Source organism: Hemiscyllium ocellatum, chromosome 9 (assembly GCF_020745735.1).
Source record: "Hemiscyllium ocellatum isolate sHemOce1 chromosome 9, sHemOce1.pat.X.cur, whole genome shotgun sequence".
Classification (NCBI taxonomy): Eukaryota; Metazoa; Chordata; class Chondrichthyes; order Orectolobiformes; family Hemiscylliidae; genus Hemiscyllium; species Hemiscyllium ocellatum.
The window spans coordinates 24,889,478-24,915,029 of NC_083409.1; the positions used below are offsets into that span (position 1 = coordinate 24,889,478).

At 41.9% G+C, this 25,552-nt stretch overlaps 1 protein-coding gene across 1 annotated transcript in view; it reads right to left on the reverse strand.

Annotated features, from left to right (window-relative positions):
- The window catches only part of LOC132818937 (solute carrier family 53 member 1-like), a 305,740-nt gene that overhangs the window by 105,158 nt on the left and 175,030 nt on the right, over positions 1–25,552 (reverse strand). Inside the window, exon 4 of the mRNA XM_060830078.1 lies at positions 15,181–15,401. Coding sequence (XP_060686061.1) covers positions 15,181–15,401 — 221 coding nt within the window. The remainder of the gene's footprint in view (positions 1–15,180; positions 15,402–25,552) is intronic.

Here is a 25,552-nt window from a genome sequence, read left to right on the forward strand (position 1 = left end):
CTAATTCCTGGAAACTCCTAGACAATCTCAGATGGCTGGCCAACACTCTGGTTGAAAAAAATTAGCATCAGAGATTACCAGCGAAGATTTAAAAAAAAAGACAGACTTGGCCTAGGGTGGGACAGAGTGATTAGATAAGACAGCTTGATGCAAAGATTTACTGGACAGCTAGGAGTAAACAGGCGCACACTGGCATTAAAGTAGGCAGCTGTGCTGGGTAGTAGAAGAAATGGAAATACAAGAACTGTACTAAATATAAAAAGGATTTACAAGGATGAAACAAGAACTACTTTTTCATCTCTGACAGAAAACTAAACATGCTGAAGATGTTTTGTTTTTGACACACAAGTGGACTGATTAGAGTTCTTCAGAATTTGAAAGCATTTAAAAAGGCAAATATAGAAAAAAATACATCTACTTTTTGAGTAGGAGACCAAAAATAGGCACTGGATTTTCACAGACAGGAAATTGGAACTAGATCTGTTAATCTTACAAATCTGCTTCTGTTGGGAAACTGACTCAGATTTTTGTGGGAGATCATTGAGATGAAAATAGTTTCTTTAATAAAGCTAGTGGGGGCAAGAATGGAGGTGAGTCAGATGAAGTTGGGGACTGATTCAGGCAGTCATCACTGAGCCTGCTGGTTTTCTAGAGGAAGAGAGTTTGTGGCAAAGTCTGTTCCACTGCATCACAGGGTTACAAGATGCCATTGATGAACTGGAGGTCTAGCATAAAGAGATAGGACGAGGCCACCTCATTATGCAGCAGCAGCATCTCACTATTTAGATAATTTCACCTGTCTCCAATTCTGCCTCTTCTCTTGTTGCTTCAATGACTCTTTCAGGGCCTCGCTGTTCCCAGGGTTCACCACTCCTCTGAAGAGCTAATATGGCCAAAACACTTGCAATGGAATATTGCAGGGCTGATTGGTAAAAGCACCGGACCCTTGCACAGTGAGCCTATGATGCCTACATCAGTTGTGAATCTGATATGTGAGCCAGACTTGATGAAAAAGGAGGAAGCTGCAGAGGTGTGCAGTTACTTTAAGACTGTACTCAGATCCATGCTGAGAAGACAAAGGTAGCTATGACCTGTCTGGATGGTGAAAATCCTTTTTCACACTGGTACTCAGTCATCTAAAAATATCCTTTGCCTCTTCCCTGTTTAAAGTTTGTGAGAAGATTTGTAGCTTGGATGCTCGTTGTTGTGGTTCTGTTCGCCGAGCTGGGAATTTGTGTTGCAGACGTTTCATCCCCTGTCTAGGTGACATCCTCAGTGCTTGGGAGCCTCCTGTGAAGCGCTTCTGTGATCTTTCCTCCAGCATTTGTAGTGGTTTGAATCTGCTGCTTCCGGTAGTCAGTTCCAGCTGTCCATTGCAGTGGTTGGTATATTGGGTCCAGGTCGATGTGCTTATTGATTGAATTTGTGAATGAGTGCCACGCCTCTAGGAATTCCCTGACTGTTCTCTGTTTGGCTTGTCCTACAATAGTAGTGTTGGCCCAGTCGAATTCACGTTGCTTGTCATCTGCGTGTGTGGCTACTAAGGATAGCTGGTCGAGTCGTTTCATGGCTAGTTGGTATTCATGGATGCGGATCATTAGCTGTCTTCCTGTTTGTCCTATGTAGTGTTTTGTGCAGTCCTTGCATAGGATTTTGTACACTGCATTGGTTTTGCTCATGTTGGGTATCGGGTCCTTTGTCCTGGTGAGTTGATGTCTGAGAATGGCTGTTGGTTTGTGTGCTGTTATGAGTCCTAATGGTCGCAGCAGTCTGGCTGTCAGTTCGGAAATGCTCCTGATGTATGGTAGTGTGGCTCGTCCCTTGAGTTGCGGCCTGTCCTCGTTCTCTTGTCTTTCCCTTAGGCATCTGTTGATGAAATTGCACGGGCATCCATTTTTGGCGAATACATTGTAGAGATGTTCTTCTTCCTTTTTTTGCAGTTCTGGTGTGCTGCAGTATGTTGTGGCCCTTTTGAATAGTGTCTTGATGCAACTTCTTTTGTGTGTGTTGGGGTGGTTGCTTTCATAGTTCAGGACTTGGTCTGTGTGTGTGTGGCTTTCCTTTATGCCTTTGTGGTGAATTCTCCGTTAGGTGTTCTCGTACCATCACGTCTAGGAATGGGAGTTGATTGTCCTTTTCTTCCTCTCTCATGAATCGGATTCCTGTGAGTGTGGCGTTGATGATCCGGTGTGTGTTCTCTATTTCTGTGTTTTTAATGATTACAAAGGTGTCGTCCACATATCTGACCCAGAGTTTGGGTTGAATTTGCGGTAAGACTGTTTGTTCTAATCTTTGCATTACCGCTTCTGCTATGAGTCCAGAGATGGGTGAGCCCATGGGTGTGCCATTGATTTGTTCATATATTTGGTTGTCGTATGTGAAGTGTGTTGAGAGGCACAGGTCCAGTAGTTTGAGTATACCATCTTTGTTGATAGGTTCAATGCCCTGTTGTCTGTTCTGTATGTCGAGCAGGTTGGCTATTGTTTCTCTGGCTAGGGTTTTGTCGATAGAGGTGAACAGTGCTGTTACATCGAATGAGACCATGGTTTTCTTCCTTGTCTATGTGTGTATTTCTGATGATGTCCAAGAATTCCTGTGTTGATTGTATAATGTGTCTGGACCCGCTAATCAGGTGTTTCAGTTTCTGGTGTAGTTCTTTAGCCAGTTTGTGATGGTGTCCCTGGTAGTGATACTATGGGTCTGAGTGGGATGTCTGGATTGTGCACTTTAAGTAGTCCATAGAATCTGGGGGTGTTGTTGCTTTCAGGTTTCATTCTCTGTAGGTCAAACCTGATTATCTGTCTGTTTTTTTGTAGGTTCCTCAGTGTCTTGTTTATCTTATTGGTGAGCTGTAGGGTGGGGTCAAACTCCCTCTTTTGGTAGGTGTTGGTGCCTGCAAGTAATTGTTGCGCTTTTTGGATGTAGTCTGCTTTGTCCAGGATGACCATCATACTGCCTTTGTCTACTGGTTGTATGATTATGTTCTTATCGTTTCTTAGTGATTTTAATGCTTCCCTCTCCTTGGTGTTGAGGTTGTGTGTTTGTCTTTTCCTTGTTATCAGAGGTCTGATACTTTGTCTCACTGTTTGTTGTGTCTCTTCTGTCAGTCCATTGTTCCTGAGTGTGCATTCTAGGGCTGCTAGGAAGCCTGCTGTCTTGGCGTCCCTGTGGTTGTAGTTGAGTCCCTTGGCCAGTATTGTTCTTTGTGTGTCTGTGAGCTGTCTGTGGATGAGGTTTCTAACCCAGGTGTGTGTTGTGGTGTCCTCTTTGTTGTGTGTTAGTTTGGCCATTTTTTTCTTTTAGTGCCTTTTTTTTGCGGTGTGTAGTCCTTTTCTGTCCTATGGTCCGGGTCCATTCCTGATTGGCGATTTTTGAAATTAGCGATTTTTGGCGTGCAATTTCTTCTCTGTATTTGTGAAGTCTGTTGTGAGCGTCTGTAATCATTACCTGGATCATCCTGAATCCGTTCTGTCTGGCTGTGACCCTGACTTGTGGGTTGTTGACTGGTGGTCAGTATCTGACACATGGTGGAAGGATTCGAGTCTTTCGGCATTCATGCAGGAACCGGCGTTGTTCGTATGTGACTCAATCAATAAGTACATCGACCTGGACCCAATATACTGATCACTGCAACGGACAGCTGGAACGGACAACTGGAAGCGGCAGATTCAAACCACTACAAATGCTGGAGGAAAGATCATAGAAGTGCTTCACAGGAGACTCCCAAGCACTGAGGATGTCACCTGGACAGGGGACGAAACGTCTGCAACACAAATTCCCAGCTCGGCGAACAGAACCACATCTTCCCTGTTTATCATGTACTCAGGATAATATTTTCTTTGTATCCCTGATAGCTCTTCTGCAATTCCCTGATGCCTGATGGTTTGTTCTTCTTCTATAGGCTGAAATTCCTTATCTCCACTGGCTTCAATTTCTGAGAGTACAGCACCCATTACCAAATATGGATTAGAGATAATCCTAAATAGGACTCGGGAATGCAAACAGCCCTGCCCACTGCTCTGAAGCCATGAAATGGCAGAAGGGTGATAATCCCTTGAACTGGAAATGATCTTAGTTCTGACTCTTTCCCTGAGCTTTCCTGGGTTATTGCAACTTATTCTTCAAAGGAAAACTCCTTTACTTATGTTCAGCCATTTAGCGTCCATGACTTGCCAGTTCATCTGCTGCTCAACATGAGCTGTCCCCAAGAAAATATAAACCCTTAACAGAGATGGGTTTTTAACAACTCAACAATACTGCTCATGAAGGGTAATTTTTCACCAAGAACACAGAAAAAGGCCCTTCAGTGCACTGATCTACATTGGTCAAAAACACCACCTAACTATTCTAATCCCATTTTCCAGCACTTGATCTATAGTTGTGTAGGCCTTGGTACTGCAAGTGAACATTTAAATACTTCTTCAATGTTCTGAGGGTTTCTGCCCCATCCCCCTTACAGGTAGTGAGTTCCAGATTCCCACCACCCTCGGGGTGAAAAAGATTTTCCTCACATCTCCAAACCTTCTGCTTCCTACCTTAAATCCTTAAACCCAGGCATATTTGAACCCTCCATCAAGGGGAGAAGTTTTTTTCCTGTCTACCCTGTTTATGCCCCTGATACAATGACACATCCCAATCATATCCTGTCTCAACCTCCTCTGCTCTAAATGAAATAATCCCAGAGTGTCCAATCCCTCTTCGTAACTGAAACTCCCCAGCCCAGGCAACATCTGTGTGAATCTTCCCGTACCCTCTCCAGAACAATCATACCCCTCCTATAATGTAATTTCCAGAACAGCACCACAATACTTAAGCTGTGGCCTAACCAACATTCTATACAATTCCAGCAGAACCTTAAACTCTATTCCCCAGCTGATAAAGGCAAGTATCCTATATGCCTTCTTAACCGCTTTATCCATATATCCTGACAACTTAAGGGGCCAGTGTACATGATCACCAAGGTCATTCTGATCCTGTGTTTCCCAGGGTCCAGCCATTCATGTTGTACTCCCTTGCTTTATTTGTCCCATGTAAGTGCATCACCTCAGACTAATGGATGTAGGATATCTGAATGCACAAAGCCACTGCCACATTTTTTCGAGCTGACCAACACTGTTCTGGTCCAGTTTGCACTGTGACAATCCAGTGTTAGTTGCCAAAAATTAGTCACAAATAAATGCAAAAGTAACCTCCTAACCTAGAACATTAAGGATGTGCTACATTCAATATGTTCAATTCGATAATCTCCAATTACATTCAATTTTATCACAGATTCGGTGTAAAATTAAATGAGGGATTGGGTAGCATAAAGTTATATTCCTCTGTTAGAATGATTTGCGAGCTTTCCTTACAACTCTCGAGATTACAGCAACATGCTTGCGTATGCTTGTTATCATTTGTCCAAACATTCAAAACAAATGGAGAGATAAAGGAGTCAAAGCATCCTACTTAGCAGGACCATCCTGGCCCTTTCATTGAAATGTGGAAGGAGTCAACCAGCCAACAAAATTGCAGGATCTATGTCCAGGTGTTGACCAACACAAAGATTAATCATTGCATTAAAGTTACCTCTTTGAGGAACCAGAAACGTAGACTTCGAAAGCAGTACTGGAATGGGGAGGGAGCTCTACCCTCTGGGATTTCTCTGTCCTTCCTAAACAAAACCTGTGCAGTAGGAAGTATTATGTACTAACTAGGAACAGTGTAGGGAGTGCAGTAGCGATCTTACATCAAACTTATTTCTTTTCTTTCATTATTACTTGTACTGGCCTGGCATCATTATTGATCTGTAATCTTCTGCAATTTATCACTTCGTCCATAATTGTCCTTCCACTTTGCAATGACTGACAGTTTTAGATTTGATTGGAATTGCTATTGAAGAGCACTGCATAAATCCCCTGTCTTTCCCAATCATTCCAACTGACAGGAATTTATTCAGACCATGTAAGTGCAAAGTTAAAGTTGAGCAATACTCACATACAGCACCATTTTCGCTCAATGCAATGGTATAGCTGACACTGACAAATGGTTATTTTTGAAGCCACAATTGCATATCAGTAACACGTCTGAGATTAGATCGATAAAAGCAATGCCCATTCATTGAGCTTTAAATCCCACAAGCAAGTTTCTGCTGTTGATTGTAATTCTAAACAACAAGCTACATGTAAATAATCATTTTACTGTCACAAGGAATTAATGTTTATGAAAATGCGATTCTAGTTAATCTTAAAATTTCTTGCAGTTACTGGCTCTTACAAGACCTTCAACTGATCTGTGAATAGATGCATTTCTAAAGATAACGTTTCTAGTGTAATGTTAATTTATTCTTTGTTGTGATTTGCAGATGATCACACTTGTTTAATTATTTGTTTAATAAAATAAGAATTTTCAGAATTTCATTATCCCAAAAGTCTGAGCTTGTTTGAACATTAAGTGAGGTTGAGTTTAGTGAACAGGTCCTGCATAATTTAGCATAAGTGGACTTTAATATAAAGAAGGGCTTACGAGAGTCAGGTTGGCAGGCTGATGGCACTTCTGTGACTCCAGCAATCAAACTTGAAGAAAGTTTAGGAATTACTGGGGCAAGAGAAAAGACAAACTCCTCAGCACAATGATTTCCTTGGTCCCTTTCTACTTCTTTACCCACATGCTATCCCTGACTAATGTCATTTGAAAACAAAGGTAGACTTCACATTTACAGTGATGGCAGCCAAATGTATCTTACCACCATCTCTCTTGGCCTCTCTACAGTCTGATTTGCTATGCTGCTCATTCAGCTTTAAGAACGAGGAAAGCAAAATCATTTTCAACTAAAAATTTAACAATACTAAAGCCATTGGCTTCATTTCCTGCTATAAACTCTCTTTGCTAGTTCATGATACCATCCAGATCTGTTCGCCGAGCTGGGAGTTTTTGTTGCAAACGTTTTGTCCCCTTTCTAGGTGACATCTTCAGTGCTTGGGAGCCTCCTGTGAAGCACTTCTGTGCTGATTCCTCTGGCATTTATACTGGTTTGAATCTGCTGCTTCCGGTTGTCAGTTGCTGTCCGCTGCAGTGGCCGGTATATAGGGTCTAGGTCGATGTGTCTGTTGATAGAATTTGTGGATGAGTGCCATGCCTTTAGGAATTCCCTGGCTGTTCTCTGTTTGGCCTGCCCTATAATAGTGGTGTTGTCCCAATCGAATTTGTGTTGTTTGTCATCTGAGTGTGTGGCTACTAGGGATAGCTGGTTGTGTCGTTTCGTGGCTAGTTGGTGTTCATGGATGCGGTTTGTTAGCTGTCTTCCTGTTTGTCCTATGTAGTGTTTTGTGCAGTCCTTGCATGGGATTTTGTACACTACGTTGGCTTTGCTCATGCTGGGTATCGGGTCCTTTGTCCTGGTGAGTTGTTGTCTGAGAGTGGCTGTTGGTTTGTGTGCTGTTATGAGTCCTAGTGGTCGCAGCAGTCTGGCTGTCAGTTCAGAAATGCTCCTAATGTATGGGAGTGTGGCCAGTCCTTTGGGTTGTGGCATGTCCTCATTTCGTTGTCTTTCCCTGAGGCATCTGTTGATGAAATTGCGCGAGTGCCCGTTTTTGGTGAATAACTTGTATAGGTGTTCTTCTTCCTCTTTTTGTAGTTCAGGTGTGCTGCAGTGTGTTGTGGCCCTTTTGAATAGTGTCCTGATGCAACTTCGTTTGTGTGTGTTGGGGTGGTTGCTTTCATAGTTCAGGACTTGGTCTGTGTGTGTGGCTTTTTTGTATACCTTCGTGGTGAATTCTCCGTTCGGTGTTCTTTGTACCATCACGTCTAGGAATGGGAGCTGGTTGTCCTTTTCTTCCTCTCTCGTGAAAAACGGACAGATAACCAGGATTGACCTACAAAGAATGAAACCGGAAAGCAACAACACCCCCAGATTCTATGGACTACCTAAAGTACACAAACCAGACATCCCACTCAGACCCATAGTATCACTACCAGGAACACCATCACACAAACTGGCTAAAGAGCTACAACAGAAACTGAAACACCTGATCAGCGGATCCAGACACACTATACAGCCAACACAAGAATTCTTGGACATCATCAGAAATATACATATTGACAAGGAAGAAACCATGGTCTCAATCAATGTGACGGCACTGTTCACTTCTATTGACAAAACCCTAGCCAGAGAAACAATATCCAACCTGCTGGACATACACAACAGACAACAGGACACTGAACCTATTAACAAAGACGGCATACTTAAACTACTGGACCTGTGCCTCACAACACACTTCACATTCAACAACCAGATATATGAACAAATCAACGGAACACCCATGGGCTCACCGATCTCCGGACTCATAGCAGAAGCAGTAATGCAAAGGTTAGAAAAAACAGTTTTAACGCAATTACAACCCAAACTCTGGGTCAGATACGTGGACGACACCTTTGTAATCATGAAAAACACAGAAATAGAGAACACACACCGGATCATCAACGCCACACTCACAGGAATCCGATTCATGAGAGAGGAAGAAAAGGACAACCAGCTCCCATTCCTAGACATGATGGTACAAAGAACACCGAACGGAGAATTCACCACGAAGGTATACAAAAAAGCCACACACACAGACCAAGTCCTGAACTATGAAAGCAACCACCCCAACACACACAAACGAAGTTGCATCAGGACACTATTCAAAAGGGCCACAACACACTGCAGCACACCTGAACTACAAAAAGAGGAAGAAGAACACCTATACAAGTTATTCACCAAAAACAGATACCCGCGCAATTTCATCAACAGATGCCTTAGGGAAAGACAACGAAATGAGGACATGCCACAACCCAAAGGACTGGCCACACTCCCAAACATCAGGAGCATTTCTGAACTGACAGCCAGACTGCTGCGACCACTAGGACTCATAACAGCACACAAACCAACAGCCACTCTCAGACAACAACTCACCAGGACAAAGGACCCGATACCCAGCATGAGCAAAGCCAACGTAGTGTACAAAATCCCATGCAAGGACTGCACAAAACACTACGTAGGACAAACAGGAAGACAGCTAACAACCCGCTTCCATGAACACCAACTGGCCACGAAACGACACGACCAGCTATCCCTAGCAGCCACACACTCAGATGACAAACAACACAAATTCGATTGGGACAACACCACTATTATAGGGCAGGCCAAACAGAGAACAGCCAGGGAATTCCTAGAGGCATGGCACTCATCCATAAATTCTATCAACAGACCTAGACCCTATATACCGGCCACTGCAGCGGACAGCAACTGACAACTGGAAGCGGCAGATTCAAACCAGTATAAATGCTGGAGGAATCAGCACAGAAGCGCTTCACAGGAGGCTCCCAAGCACTGAAGATATCACCTAGAAAGGGGATGAAATGTTTGCAACAAAAACTCCCAGGTCGGCGAACAGAACCATAACAACGAGCACCCGAGCTATAAATCTTCTCACAAACTTTGACCATCCAGATCCTTGGTCATTGTAAGGCTGAACCAGGCTGTTTGTAACCTTGCTGTCCTATGTTATACCCGAGCTGAGCTTCTAACTGCACATACTCTCCACTACCCAAGACCTCCTGATTGTTCTCTCAACTCAACTGCTGTTGAAACTGTCATCTATACCTTTGTTACCTCCAGATTCAGCTATTCCAATGCTCTTTTGATGAGCCGCCCACCGTAGTTTCCTTGTGCATTTGAGTTAATCCAAAATTCTGCTGGCCACATTCCAAGTTGAACCATCATCCCAGTACTTGCTGCACTGTACAGATTTCCAAATTAGCAACACCTCCAAGTTAAAAATTCTCATTGTTGTTTTCAAGTCCCTTGATGGTTGGTATCCTTCCCAACTCTGAACCCGCCTGTTTTCCTTCAACTCTTTTTAAGATTTCAGGGTTCTCCAAGTCTGGTCTCTCATGCATCCTCAATGTGCATCATTTTAGCATCATTTGGTGTGCTCTCACCTGCCTAGTCCTTCACCTGTTGAATTATCTTCCTGAGCATCTCCATTTTTCTACCTATCTCCTCATTCAATGTACTCATTGAAACCCAATTCTTTGATCAATTAACCTGTCACAGTATCTCATGGCTCAATGTGAAATATAGTCAGGCGGCATTTCTGAGAAGTGTTTGGGACAATTTATAATGACAAGGACAGTAATTGTAGAAATAACCAATCGATGGATTCTTTGGATGTAATTCTGTGTACTTCATAAGATGCTGGAAGTATTCCACAAGCTCAATCTCAAAGAACTGAGTGAGCTCGACCATATGTCATAGGAAAAAATACATTCTATTCATTCTCACTGAAAAAACTGGATTTCATGTTGAAATGCTGAAGGCTTTCTGGAATATTTTAATTTTTTAACCACCTTTTCCGAAATAATGCAGTAGCTCCCAATAAGGCACAGTAATGTAAGCTACTAAAGTATGGCCATTGCAATAGCTTGCTAACACAACACAACGCCATCACATGCAGTGATACAATGTGTATAATTCCATGGATACAATTCAACAGTTCATGTATGTAAATTGCAAAATACTTTCATCAGTGACAGAGAACCACTTGGTGTCATCTTTGCAGTCGAAGACCCTGGACAACAATACAGATTGCATCCAAATGGAGGTTGGCTGCATAAAGTCAGATTATAATGCTGACGTTCAGTCAGCAAATTCAGTCAGCAATACTGGAGAAACTCAGAAGGTCTGGCAGAATCTGTGCAAAAAGAAACAGAACCCAATGTTTCAAGCTAGATGTGACTCTTCTTCAGAATTAAATTGAAATTATTGTCACGTGTACTGAGGCAAAGTGAAAAGCTTTCTCTTGCAAGCAATACAGGCACATGAGAGTTAAGTAAATAATAGGTAAACAGCAGCAAAAACAAAAACACAGGTACAGGCAAATGTTAAGAGTTTGTTGGACCATTCAGTATTCTAACAACAGTAGGGTAGAAACTGTTTTGAAACTGGTTGGTGCATGTGTTCAGGCTTCTGTACCTTCTCCACAATGGTAGAGATAGAACTCAGTTGGACTCAAAATATTAGCTCTGCATCCCTCTCCACAAATACAGCCAGACTTGCTGAGTTTCTCAGGCATGTTATTTGTTTATGACAGAATATTGACTAACTGATTGATATGTTCATGCTCACTTTGTAATCGATCTCTCTGTACTTGTGTTATCTGTTTGCTTAGAGACTATTCTGAAAAGTGCAGCAACTGTAGATTCTGGCCATGTGATACACTGGTGAAATGATTCCAAGTACTCACTCAGAAAGGTATAAATAATCATTGTGATTGTAAAATTTATATTTAAAGCAAGCAGCTTAAAGCAATTAGAAAACCAGCTCTGAAAGTGTAATTCCAACCTTAATTGTTGAATAACTAACTATAATATTGAATTAACAAGATTTGTAGCAATGTATCATGAGAAATTTCATTGTTGATCAATAATGTGTCAGGTTCCCAAGCTAAGGGTCACAGTAGTAGGTATTTCTGATTTTCTGTACAATTCCCAGGGAATTGTGAATCAAGACAACCTCCTGAGCCACACACTTGGACCTCACGCACTGAGGAGGAACCAAATGCCAGGGTCAGGTGACCTCAGAATAGATGAGTAGCAATATGTGATCTTTCATTTCAGGTTTCATATGAAGGTGAAAAAGCATCATTAACACATAGTGAGATTTGCTCTGCAGAAGGGAAATCTGTACTGTTTGGATTGCCCCAGGCCCTGCAACCCTCTAGAGATGGCTCAGACAATTTTCACTTCTCAATAACACACAATCCCATCCACAAATTACACAATGCTCCACTGCTTTGATATCGCATCCCATCGCTCCTGGGCAAAAAATAAAGTCAGCCGCCTCTTGCGATCCTTCTCTCCTCTCCAGCCTTCTCTGGCCATCACACTATTTCGTATTTAACTTTATCATGCCAACTGCATTCATTACATCTCATAATGTGCTCACTTCAAGATTGTGTTAGACAGCCTTACTGTACCATCAAAAAAAACATTCTCATCACTTTCTGTTGCTGCACCAGGTTCCAAAAGTCTGCAACTTCGTTAAACACCAAACATCACCCTGAACTTCTCAGCTCAGTAGATAGCGATGCAAAAATTACTACATGATCGAAGTAATGTTTGCTGTCTATAAATAATATATCTCAAAAACCAATGGGTGAGTTTCCATAAAATGGTGAGATATGGTGTTTCAGTGGTTAGTATTGCTGCCTCACAATGCCAGGGTTCAATTCCAGCCTCAGGTGATTGTCTGTGTGAAGTTTGCACATCCTCATGTTTGTGTGGATTTCCTCCCGGTGCCCTGGTTTCCTCCCACAGTCCAAAAATACGCAGGTTCGGTAGGTGGTACTGCTAAATTGACCATAGTATCCAGGAAAGTGCAGGCTAAGTGGGTTAGCGCTGGGTGGGTCTGGACAGGATACTCTTCAAAGGGTAAGTGTGGAATTGATGCTCTGCTCAACACTGTAGGGATTCTATGATTGTCTGAAAACCTGGTATGCCGATAGTGTATGGCTTACAGAAGAACTGATGAGTTTTTGTTACTGATACAGACCCAGATTCTGGGATATTTTTAAAAAAGGATCCGTTCGACATTGAGAGACAAGGTGAATTGCCTTTTTTGTCTTAAAAATGTGATGGATTATGAGGTCTAGAATTTGTTGACTGCTTTTGAATGGTGTTGATTAGCTGAGCTACTGTGAGGAATTTCTGATAATTGTCAAACTGTCAGCAAGGTTTTCAGAGTAGATTGTTGGATGTCGATTAGCCTGGATCTCTCAGTCAAATAGAAACTCTTAATAAAAAGCATGTTTAAGTTTTGCGTTTACAGGACATCAAACAGAAGGGAAAGACCTTAAGAGCTCTGTGACCATTATAAAATTGAGTAAAGACAGCTTGTGAGTCATGTAGGGTTCCTTCTTCACTTCTTACATACGATATAAAGCTATTTTTGACAGCTGCACTGGTTTCAAATGCCACTGGTAAGTAGCACAAAGTGTGTGCAAGGGCAAACTGGAAGCTAACATTATTTGGAAGTGATGGAAATTTTCATGATGACTGTACTAAGTGCTAGTTTCACCCCTTCAATCAGGAAAGTAATTGGATGACTTGCAAGAAGCTGAGAAACAAAATAAAAACTGCAATTCAGCTAGGGCTGTAGACCTTAAGCATACCCTGATGGTTTCACCTATAGCATTGCATTATCCATGTCACAAAGTGAGGCTTTTCTAGTTTCAGGGGATTGTGGGAGCACCAGCTGTCGTCATTCCATTCCCACCAACTCACTGAATCATCACCAAGGGACAAAAGGAAACAGACCAGATGATGTTGCTGCTCAAGCCCCGGTCTGGATCAGCATGAAGAGCTCAGAGAAAGCATGAAAAGAAGTGGTTGAGGATACTAACGTGATTATTCAATACTGTTAAAAATTAACTAAAGCAAAGTAGAGATGGGGCAATCTACGTATATGCTGATATCACAGAGAACGGTATGTGAGATGTCAGCAGTGCAGACAACCTGAAAACTCCTGCGGCTAGCTGACATCATCAGCCCTATTTGCACAGGTGGGGGGGGTCTAGAGGTCAGCTCATTGGCCATTTTGGTACTTCGAGTAATTACTCTGATTTGACTTTTGTTTTGGTGCAGTGCCGTCCCTGGTTCAATAAATGGACGAAAGTTCCGATTGAAACAGTTAGCGATCACCTTACATTTTAAGCATACATGAGGTGATCTTAACGGAACTTGTCAGAGACTGTTCATAGTAAAACTGGGGTAAATCTGCTTATGAGTAACATTGGCAAAAGAGATCAATCAATGCGAGGTATATAAAAATGGAGTTAATGCCATAGAGAACCCATTTTTAAAAAAGAAAAACCTGGCTGAAGAAATTTACCTCCAAAAAAAAAATCTATCACCGACCATCTAATGAGGTAAGGGATAGCAAAATCAACACAAAAAAGTTTACAATATTACATAATAATAGAGGGGACCATGATAAAAGTGGCTCCCTTGAAGACTGAAAACAGTGATAGTCAATGAAAATAAGAAATGGCAGACTTATTGAATTGATTTTGTATCAGTATTTACAGTTCAGGAAGTGGATAACACAACAGATACCCCAACAAACTAACCTCACATCAGGGACAGCACTTCATCAAATTACAAGGCAAATTAGAACAATGGAAAAAATAATGGTACCAAAGAACAACAGTCCACAGTACCAGACAATTTGTAACCCAGGATTTAAAGGAAACAGGTGAGAATATTGCAGATTGTCTAATCATAATTGCGGTTGCGTTCGCCGAGCTGGGAAATTTGTGTTGCAGACGTTTCGTCCCGTCTTCAAATCTTCTCACAAACTTTGTCTAATCATAACCTTCAAAGGTTTTTTCAATTCAGGAACGACCCCTTTACATAGAATATTGCATAGGCCACTCCACTATTTAAGAATAGGTGAAGAAGAAAACAAGGGAATTATAGAACAGTCAACCTAATAATTGTTATCAGAGAACTATTGACGTGTGTAAGTGAAGACGATTTGAACATTTTCAATTGTTCAGAGAGAACCAGAATGGATTTGTAGAAGGGTAGGCCATACTTGAGAAACCGGACTGAATTTTTGAAGAGGAGACTATGCAGTGGGCAGAGTGATGTGATGCTACACTAACTCACAGGGGAAACTATTTCCTCAGGTTATTGAGCTAAGAGTTAGAGGCTAAAGATCAGAGCCAGACTTTTCTGGAATGAAGTTATGGAACATCACAAAAGGCTGTCTAAGGTCTGACTTCACAGAACATCAACGATAATTTTAAAACAGATCTGAATGATTTTTGAGATCCAATATCATAGCTCATGCAAACAAGCTGAATGGGTGCAGTTGTAATGATCAAACTGAATGGCAGAACAGGCCAATAAGGTTGAAATCCTACTGTTGTTCCTACATTCTGGTCTTGTGGAAACAGAAAACACATAGCTGAAGTGCCACAAGGTCAAGAGGTCATCTTCCATCCGCCTGACGGCATCACTGTGATGTAAACTACGATTCCAGACTCTCATATAACCTAGGTGTTGTCTACACACACGTAGAAGCTGCATTTATGCCGACAGAAATGCATCATGATATATGTCCAACTTCAGACAGCAGGATTAGCAGGTCTTTCTTACCTGGTAGTTCTGGAGCAGGATCAGGCTGAGGTAGAACTCACTGAAAGCTAACTTCAGGTCACGAATGTTCCTATGCTGCACACGTTCCTTATGGGAGAGTGGGAACACAGTCCTCCGTTGGCGTAAGTTAGAAACTGCATTGCGGTCCATCTGCACCTCAAGTGTTGACTGCAGCTCATTCTGAAGTGTAGCAAATCTACGCTGAGCCTCAGCAAGCTTTTCTAAAAAGTAAACAAACAATCTCATTAGAACAGCTCCTTTACAATACTTGCACTACCTTCCCTAGAATTGTCCTTACTTTAATTCATGAGCTTCCTTTTTACCATAAGCACTATTTATGAACTCAGCCATGTGGCAGCTACAGGCATCGTTGTTTCAGAACCCATTATTCTTGAATGAGAAGATGTCGGGAACTAAAAAGCAAAAGAACTGGAAATGTTGGAAATCAGAAACAAAAGCAAATTGCTGGAAAAACTCAGGTCTAGCAGCATCTGTGGAGAGAAAACAGAGTTAAGGTTTCGACTCTTCAGAACATGGTCAGATGAACATGTGACTAAAGAGACTGCAACAGGGAGGGAATTAGATTTTTGGAGCATTGGGACATTTTCTGGGGTAGGTGGGACCTGTAGAAGATGGACAGATTGCACATGAACCGGAATGGGTCCAATATCCTCGCTGGGATGTTTGCTCAGCTGCTGTGGAAATTTTAAGCGGATTTGTCAGGAAGATGGAGCACTGAACATATATATAGTTGGGAGAAAAAGCCCAATCAGATGGGCTGGAGAAGTGGGTGGAGAAGACGTGGGTATAATAAAGCACATGGGAAATTTGGAAAACAAAACTGTATCTATTTTAATGGAAGAAACAGGATTACAGCTGTGGAGCACTTCAACTTTCCTAACATTAACCTGGATCACTTTAGTGTAAAAGGAGGAGATGGGGTGGATTTTAAAGTCCACCCAGGAGAACTTTTTGTGCCAATACATAGATAGTCTCAGTCAAATGGGGTAGTGCTAGAGCTGATACAAGGGAATGAAGCTTACCAAGTGGTTGAAGTGTCAGTGGAAAACCATTTTGGGAATAGTGACTATACCTCTGCAAGTTTCATAGTTATAATGGAAAGGGTTAAGGATAGTGCATAAGTTAAGTTTCTAAACTGTGGGAAGGCCAATATCAAGGTATTAGACAGGATCTGGAAACATTGACTGGGAGCAGCTACTTGCAGGTTGCTCTATATTTGGAAAGTGGGAGTCTTTTAAAGTAGTACAGTGAAAATTCAGGGCCAGCATGTTCCCCAAACAGTGAAGGGCAAGGGCAGCAAGTCCAGAGAACCGTGGATGTCAATGGATATTGAGAGTTTGCTAAAGAAAAAGGAGGAAGCACATATCAGATATCATGCATTAAAAACAAGGAAGGCCCTTCAAAAGTATAGAGTGTAGCAGGTTGCTTAAAAAAAATCTCCTTACAAAACAAAATTAGGAGAGCAATGAGGGGCAACAAAATATCTTTGATAGATGGAATCAAGAAAAACCTCCAACACTTTTTAATAAATATATTAAGAGTAAAAGAATTACCAATGAAAGAGTGGGACGTATTAGAGATGAAAGGGGTGATCTATCAGTGGGGTCAGTGGATGTGTGAGAGTCTTTAAAGAACACTTCTCACCTGTTTTCACAGAGGAGAAAGACATCATTAGGTAGGGATCTCAGTTGGGATGCTAAGGTTCCAGAGCATGTTCAGATTAATAGGAGGTAGTGTTGGATATTTGAACAGGCATACATGAATGTTTGATTTATTGTCACTTGTATTTTATAGTAAATTATACAGTAAAATATAGTGGAAAGGGTCAACTGTTGCCACAATTCATCACTTTTGAATAGTTCAAGAATAAAAGAACAATAAGTTATCACTGAAAGAGGGTCTATCTTCATTTGGCGGCCTGTGCCATGAGTCTTAAGCCAGCTCACCACTGATGCCTGTGCCTCCACACTGCCTTGTCATCACCTGTGCCAGACCCACCAACGTAGGAGTCACCACTCTTCAGATGCCATTGCTTTGTCGCTGGGCCTGCCTCGCTGATGCCACTGCTAAGTCCTGTACTGATCCCACACTGCCCTGCGACCAGCAATTTTGCTGCCGCCGCTGATGACCAATAGCCCCTGGCTCTGGCCTACTGCAACAAGGAGCTGCTGGCACCACCTCATTGATAATCCAGTTCTAGGCCTACTGTAACTGTAACCAGGAACCTGGCTCTTCTGTTGCCTCGATTCCCAGAGTCCCCATTCCAGATAAACCACAATGCCACCACCGCTGCCTCCAATGTCAGCATTCCCCATTTTGGGCCTACTGCAACCAGTAATCCTTGGTTCCGCTGCCAGATCAGGTGGCTGCCACTCCAACAGTCACGCTCAGGCCACCCTCCCTCTGAGAAGCTGTCATACCTACACCACCAGCTTGAAAGCCCCAGTGCCACAGCCATCTCTGATTGTTAGAGGAGTCTTGCTGCCATCACCAGCCCTTAGTGCCAGGAGGATGTACCTGCTGCCAATGCTTCCGCCTCAGAAAGCTGCCTGCTAGTGCCACCTCCAACCGCTGAGAGGCTGATATCATGCCACACACGGCCTGCTTTCGCTGCTGCACCAATGCTGATGACTAACCTGCTGTAAACTACTCCAAACAGAAGAAAAATGAAAGAAAAAATGGAAGAGAAAAAAAAAAGAAATAAGCAGACGGGAGCCGATGAGCCTTGGGAAACAGTCTGTTTACAGTTCTGCTACTCCACTGCCATCTTGTGTTATGGGTGCACAAATCCCCTGGGATGCATCCAAGGCTGGTTTGGGAGGCAAATGAAGAGATTGCTGGGCCCCTGGTGGAGATATTTAATACTTTGCTAGTCACAGGTGAAGTGCCAGATAACTGGAAGATAGCTAATGTGGTTCCTTTGTTCAAGGAGAGTAGCAGGGATGGGCCAAGTATTACAGACCAATTAGTTTTATGTCAGTAGTAGGAAAATTATTGGAAAAATGCTGAAGGACAGGGTCAATCAATACTTGGAAAGGCAGGGTTGATCAGGAACAGTCAACATGGATTTGTTAGAGAAAGAAGGAGATCCTGTCTGAATAATTTGAGTTTTTTGAAAAGGTGACTAAATATATTAATGAGGATAGTGCAGTTATCTGGTTTATATGCACTCTAATAAGGTCTTTGACAAGATCGCATGGCAAGTTGGCAAACTGAATCCAAAATTGGCTTCCAAAGAGGTGGGCAAAGGGTGATGGTGGACGGTCGTTTTAGTGATGAGAAGCCTGTGACCAGCAATGTAGAATGGGGTTTGGAGCTGAAGTCCTTGTTGGTTGTTATTTACATTAACAACTTAGATGTGAATGTAGAAGGGACGATTAGTAATTTTACAAATGACACAAAAATAGATGGTGTTGCTGATACTGAGAGAACAATCTCAGGCTACATTTGGATATTGGTCAGCTGGTAAACTGGACAGAGCAACAGGAAATGGAGCTTAATTCTGCTAAATGGGAAATAATGCATTTTGGGAGATCTAGTAAGGGAAGTATATGCGCTTGAGTGTAGGCCTCTAGGAAGTGCTGAGGAATAAAGAGACCTTTGTATACAAGTCCATTGATACCTTAAGGTATCAGCACAGGTAGATAAGGTAGTGAAGAATGCAAATTGGATGCTTTGTTTCATTAGTTAAGCATAGAATATAGGAGCAATGTTATAACTTTTATAAACATTAGTTCGACCACAGATAGAATACTACCAGCGGTTCTGGTCACCACACTTTCAGAAGGATGTGACTGCCCTGGAGAGGGTGCAAAGAAAATTCACAAAAACATTGCCAGGGGTGAAAAGTTTCAGCTATAAGGAGCGACTGCATAAGCTGAACTTGTTTTCCTTGAACAGAGGAGGCTGGGGGGAAGGGGGCATCTGATTAAGGCATACAAAAGTATGAGAAGCACAGAAAGTAGATTGTGGGAATCTTTTCCCCAAGGCAGATGTCTAAGACCAGTGAACTATAAGGTGAGGAGCAAGTGGCTTAGAGGAGATATGAGAAGGAAGTTTTTTTTTTACACAGAGGATGGTACAAATATGGAATATGCTGCCTGAGAGGATGGTGGAGGCAGAAACACTCAACTTTTAAGAAGCATCTGGATGAGTACTTTGAAGTTGCTAACTTCAATGGAAAGAAGCGATAAAGTTAGGTACTAATGGTAAGGAACTCTAGCTCCCAGGTATTTGAAATGGAGATACATGTTCTCTTCCAGTGCAAGCTTGTCGACAAAGTTTTTGGAATAGCAGTAGTGCATTAGGTCTACAAAGGATGGGTATTTCACAGAGGTGCTGCCCTCTAGTACCCTCAACTGCTACTCTTCAGGAAGAAAGCTGTCAGAATGAACTGCCTTCCCTAATAGTTGATCCCACAACACAAATAGCTTTGTGCTGCCTTATAAGCGAACCAGTTAGGAATCACATCTGCATGGTTTTTGGAAACAAGCTAAGATTCTTGTTTCAGCCTGTCAATGCATTTTTAAGGATCAACATTTATAAATTCCCTCTCTTCTAATAATGACAGTGAATTTGTCAAAATATTTTATACTGGAATAAAAGACAAGTTATATTATGGTTGTCACTTGAGGTCTCCAAATGTTTAACTGCTCACCTGGAAACATGATAGTGTGACCGAGTGTTCATATTATGGTTTAAACACACCAGCATAAAAAGAATGAAACACTTGCAATGTTTTGCCACTACAAATTTACAGAGTGTTTTAGAATTACCAAGGGAATAACTCACTGATGCTGTGAAACATATTTCACGTACATTGCGACAGCTTACATTTATACAGGACCTTTAGGGTAATGGAGCATCCCAGGCCACCTCACAGGAGAGTCATCAAACAAAATATGACACCAAGCCATATAAGGAGATAAAAAGGTCAGATGAGCAAAATTTTACCAAACAGGTAGATTTTAAGGAGAAGTGAGAGGGAGAGAAATGGAGAGATTTATGGAAAGCTTTCCAGAGCTTAAAGCTTTGGCAGCTAAACACACAGCCACCAATGGCAAAGAAACTAAAATCAGGGATCATCAAGAGAGCAGTATTAGAATACAGATAGCACAGAGGTTTGTGGGCTGAAGGAGCTTGTGGAGAGAGGCAGGGACAATGTCATGGAGACATACTTAAAATATTATAATTTTAAAATGTTCATCTGGGGGCCAATATAAGTCAGTGAATACAGGACCGATAAGAGAACAGGTCTTGCTCTGAGCTGGAGCACAGGCTTCTGATGACCTCAAGCCGATGGAGATCATGTCAATAAGCTTTTGTAAAAGCAAGTACGAGAGACAAGCCAGGATTTCACTGATCTAGTAGAGTCTAGAGCTAACAAGTGCACAAGTGAGACTTTCAGCAGATGAGGTGAACAAGGGGCAAGTCCGGTGATGTTACGGAGATAGAAATAGACACTTTGCGATGGTGCAAGTAAAACTGCAAGTTCGTTTCAGCATCAAATGTGATACCGTAGTTTGTTGCAAGTGATAGCGTTGGAATCTGTAGTTAGGGAACAGGATTTGGAGTTGGGCACCGAAATCAACGGGTTTAGCTTCTCCTAATGTTTAATTTGGAGAAAGTTTCTCTGCATCTAGTTCAATGACAAAAGTACAAAAATTACCATGTGGTAACCAAAACTGTCAGACTGCTGATCGTCTCTTGATGAAAATATGAATCTTGTGGTATTATCAAGCATGAACATCTCACAGCTTTTTATTCACAAATGTAGTAACAACTTCACACTCTATGGTAAATATAAATGAAAGACTTCTCTACATAATGCCAGAAATAATAAATACTCATGAAAGTATTGAGGTACCGACTGCAGAAGCATTCAAAGAAGACTTTGACAAGAAAGACAGACAAAAGGAATAGGCTGAGAGCAGACAGCACTAGTTGAAGAGTCAACACAATGTATGAATTTAATATAATTTCTTAGATGTTCTCAGAGATAGTAAACAGCAGAAAACATGATTTGGTTCTTTAAATTATTAAAACAAATCTTCCACTTCTTTTCTATCCCTTGTCAGAAATAGAAACAAAAACAGTGCCATTTTGCTTTGACTGCAATATAAAGTTTCAGCTTTAAACTCTGTAACGTACTAGAAATGTTGTCTTGCCATATGCATTACTTACCAAAACTCAGTTACAGGTCGAACAGCTATAATGCAAATTCGTTGTAATGCAATTGATGAACTGGGGACACTGTTTCTAAAGCGCAAACGTTTAAAACATGTTTTAGCTGTAATGTGATTACATTGCCAACACTTTAAGTGCTGCTTCTAAAGCACGATTTTTCTATAATGCAGGGTTGCACAAGAATGCAACCATCTTGTTATAGAAGAACTACCCGTATTAATATGTCGTAGAATGGTCCCTCAGCTTAACATTTTTCACTTGGTGCTCGATTCTTTAAACTTACTCTATTAATATATCGGCGAACTTGACTTTTGAAAGCCAAGTCATTGCAGAAGGTAAGATTGTTGTTTCACATTAGATGAGGAATTTCCTCAGCTGAGTGCAACATACCACAGCGAACTTGGATTTCCAAATGGCGCCACCTGGTCCAGAAATCTATTTTGGAAAGGCTGCAGCATGTATTTGGATTTAATCAGCAAAGCCTTGCAGAATACCCTCAAAAGATCCCAAATGTTCAGTTAGCAGTGATTAATTCTTAAGATCAATTGCTTGGGAGTTAGTTGAGTCAGTGTTGAATGTAACTGAACTGTGGCAAATGAACTTCGCACAAAAACTTTGCACAAAACGCACCAAAGTCCAGACACAAAAAACATGAAATACTAAAACCTGCTTCGTGATGATAGATGCAGTTTCAGCTGCTTTGTCTTTTTTGGCAAAATTATCCAAGAACACACACCATTACGCATATGGGGAAGTATCAGTGGCCAGTGAATAGGCTCCAATAAGACAATGGAAAAAGCATTCTGAATAAATTTTCATTAGCGATGGAAACAGCTCAGCCAAACTAATGACCTGATAATTCAGTAACTGATTAAAAAGTAAACACATCTCAATTTGTTTTCTTTCAGTAACAGAATGGAGTAGAATAATAGAAATTGTTTATAGGGAACACTATGAAAAACAAATTATGTTTAAACACTGTATAATTTATTGATGAATGTCAGGGCAATGTCCCGAGATTAGGATTTGATTAGGAGTAGTCAGCATGGCTTTGTGAGTGGGAGGCCTCACAAATTTGTTAAGAGTTCTTTGATGAAGTGACCAGGAAGGTTGATGAGGGCAAGATGGTAGACGCAGTCGATATGGATCTCAGTAAGGCCTTTGATAAGGTTCCACATGGCTCTGGAAGGTTAGACCGCATGGAATTCAGGGGGACCTGGCAAATTGGATACACAATTGGTTTGATGATAGGAAACAGAGGAAGGATGCTTGCCAGACTGGAGGCCTGTGAGTAGTAGTGTACCTCAGGGTCGGTGCTGGGCCCATTGTTGTTTGTTATCGATATCAATGATTTGGATCAGAATGCCCAAGGCATGATTTGTAAGTTTGCAGATGACACTAAAATAGGCGATCTCATGGGTAGTGAGGAAGGTTCTCAGAAATTGCAGCAGGACCTTGATGCTGCAGGACCTGGGGAAGTGAACCGAGATATGACAAATGGAGTTTAATATAGATTGCATTTTGGAAAGTCAAATCAAGGAAGGAGTTTCATGATGAATGGTATGAGCTTAAAGAGTGTAGTGGAGTTCAGGTGCATGGTTGTTTGAAAGTGGAGTCACAGGTAGACAGGGCAGTGAAGGAAGCTTCTAGCCCACTGGCCTTCATCAGTCAGGGCATTTAAGTTGGGAAGTTATGTTGCAATTATACAGGACATCGGTGAGGCTGCATTTCGAGTTTTGTGTTCAGTTTTGGTTACCTTGCTATAGGAAGGGTATTACTAAACTGGAAAGAGTGCAGAAGAAATTTACAAGAATGTTGCAAAAACTCAATGGTCTAAATTATAAGGAGAGGTTGGACAAGCTAAGACCTTTTTCTTTAGAGCATAGGAGACTGAGGGGGGACTTTATAGAAATGTATAAGATCATGATCCGAATGGATAGGGTGAATGCACTCAGTCTTTTTCCCTGGGTTGGGAATTCAAAGACTGGAGGGCATCACTTTAAGGCTAGAGGGGGAAGAATAAAAGGGAACCTGAGTGGCAGCATTTTTTTTTTTACACAGATGGTGGTACACATATGGAATGAGCTGCCAGCAGAAGTGGTTGAAGCAGGTACATTAACAACATTTAAAAGTCATTTGGACAAATACATGGATAGGAAAGGTTTAGTAGGATATGGACATGTGCAGAGAAATGGGTTAGCATGGATGGACATTTTGGTTAGCATGGACCAGTTTGTGCCGAAGGGCCTGTCTCCGTGCTCTTGGACTCTGACTCAAAAAAACTAACTAAACTAGCCACGGGGCAACTCACACTTCTCAGTTTAATATCAATGCCTGAAAAAAATCATAACACTGTCCATCAAGAACAATGTAGAACTGTATCCATATGAAAATAAAACATACTTGTCAACATAGCATTCAGTGAACATCCTTATAGATCAATGCCTTCAATTCATGAGGAAATCTTCAAAGATGGATAATTATAAAAGCAATCAGATGTGGGATAATTAGAATTTCAAAATGCTTTTGATTTACAATTGGACAAAAGAAAACACTGTGTATTGTTTGGGAATGGGAGACTGAATCGAGTGTGACAGGACTCAGCATGGGCCCCTTATTGTTTCTAACCTATACGGATAACCAAGAGGCAGTAACCTGAAGCAACTAGATTTTTTTTGAGAAGTGAAACATGTTGCTGAAACTTTCTTTTTTCTTGCACTCATCAGAAAAAAATGCAAGAATGCTGAATTTGAAATAATCACAAGACTTTGGACTTCATGGGCTGAGTATTACTTATTTTGGGTTACTTGCAAATTTCTTTGAGTTTTTGGAGAGATTTTCACTGTGAGGCTAAGCAAGATTTTTTGCTGACTCTCACCAAACACAGCTCATGGATTACCTATGCTGCTCCTGTGGTTTCCCTCTTCTCTGATTCTTGGCCCATCTTACCTTATGGTGCACTGGGAACAACTCACTACTTATCACATATCCCAAAAGTGACAGGCACCCCTAATGCCAGCACCATCTTTCAAAGGCCATTGTGCACTTGGTCAAGCATGGTTAATCCAGACATCCTGCTGGCTGGATAGGTTCACAAGCAGGACATCCTCTTGCCCCTGGACCAACAGTGTGGGTCATCACACAGACCCTGGCAATCTGCTCTGAGATAGCCACCTGGCTCTGTGCAGTCTCAGTCAGATAAAGGAATGCCAGCGTAAGCGCTGCACGCTTCTCTCTTATACCTCACATTCACTCTTTTCTCTGCTACCGTACCCAAATCCCATGAAGGCTCCTGCTCTACCACTCTAACTACTCCCATCAGCATCCTCTCTCACTCCCAGCAGTAGGAATCCTGCATAGTCCCTGCGTTACTCAGAGCATCTCCATCTCAAGTAACAATTCATCACCTGCTTTCATCGCCTTTAGTACATGCCCCTTCCACTTTCCAGGACGAATTCCAAAATATGACAGAAATTGTCAATTTGGGGGTGAGCTGTCCAACATTCAATTCCTCTACCATTATGGAGGTCAGCACCCGGGCTCTGTTATCTCAAGCAGCTGACTGATCATGCCCAAGCCCATTGACTGGTATTGGAGACTACCTTGACTTACTGAGGCGGGGGGGGGGGGCAAAATCCAAAATGGCAAAGCAGTGATGCTGTGAGAATCCAGGTAGGTGCAATGAGATATTGAGGGCAAGCAAACTGCCTGCAGCTTATGCCAGTCCATCAGTTGGGTAATGTCCCAGAATGTTCTTGCTGCTGATTATGACAATAGGTGCCATTGTGAACCAAGGTGCAGAACTGAAGTGCAAAAGCGTATAGTAAATGAAGATGTGCCAGCAGGAGTTTTGGAGGCTGTCACACATTGGAGCCAATAGTCATCTATGTGGGGTGCATGTGGTAGGTACCCGTGGAGCATGCCCAGAGATATTGATGTCCGGTCTCCAACTTTAGAGCAATTAACAGGCTGAAGTTGCCATGTTGACAATTAAGATGTCCAGCTTGTTTGGAGCATTTAGTACAAAAAATAGGCAGAATACCAATGAGGTGAGTTGTGGCGTGAAGGTGGCATTTAACAAACGACAATGCCTCTGAATTGGCAATACATTGTTGCCAAGCGATTAGATTAGATTAGATTAGACTTACAGTGTGGAAACAGGCCC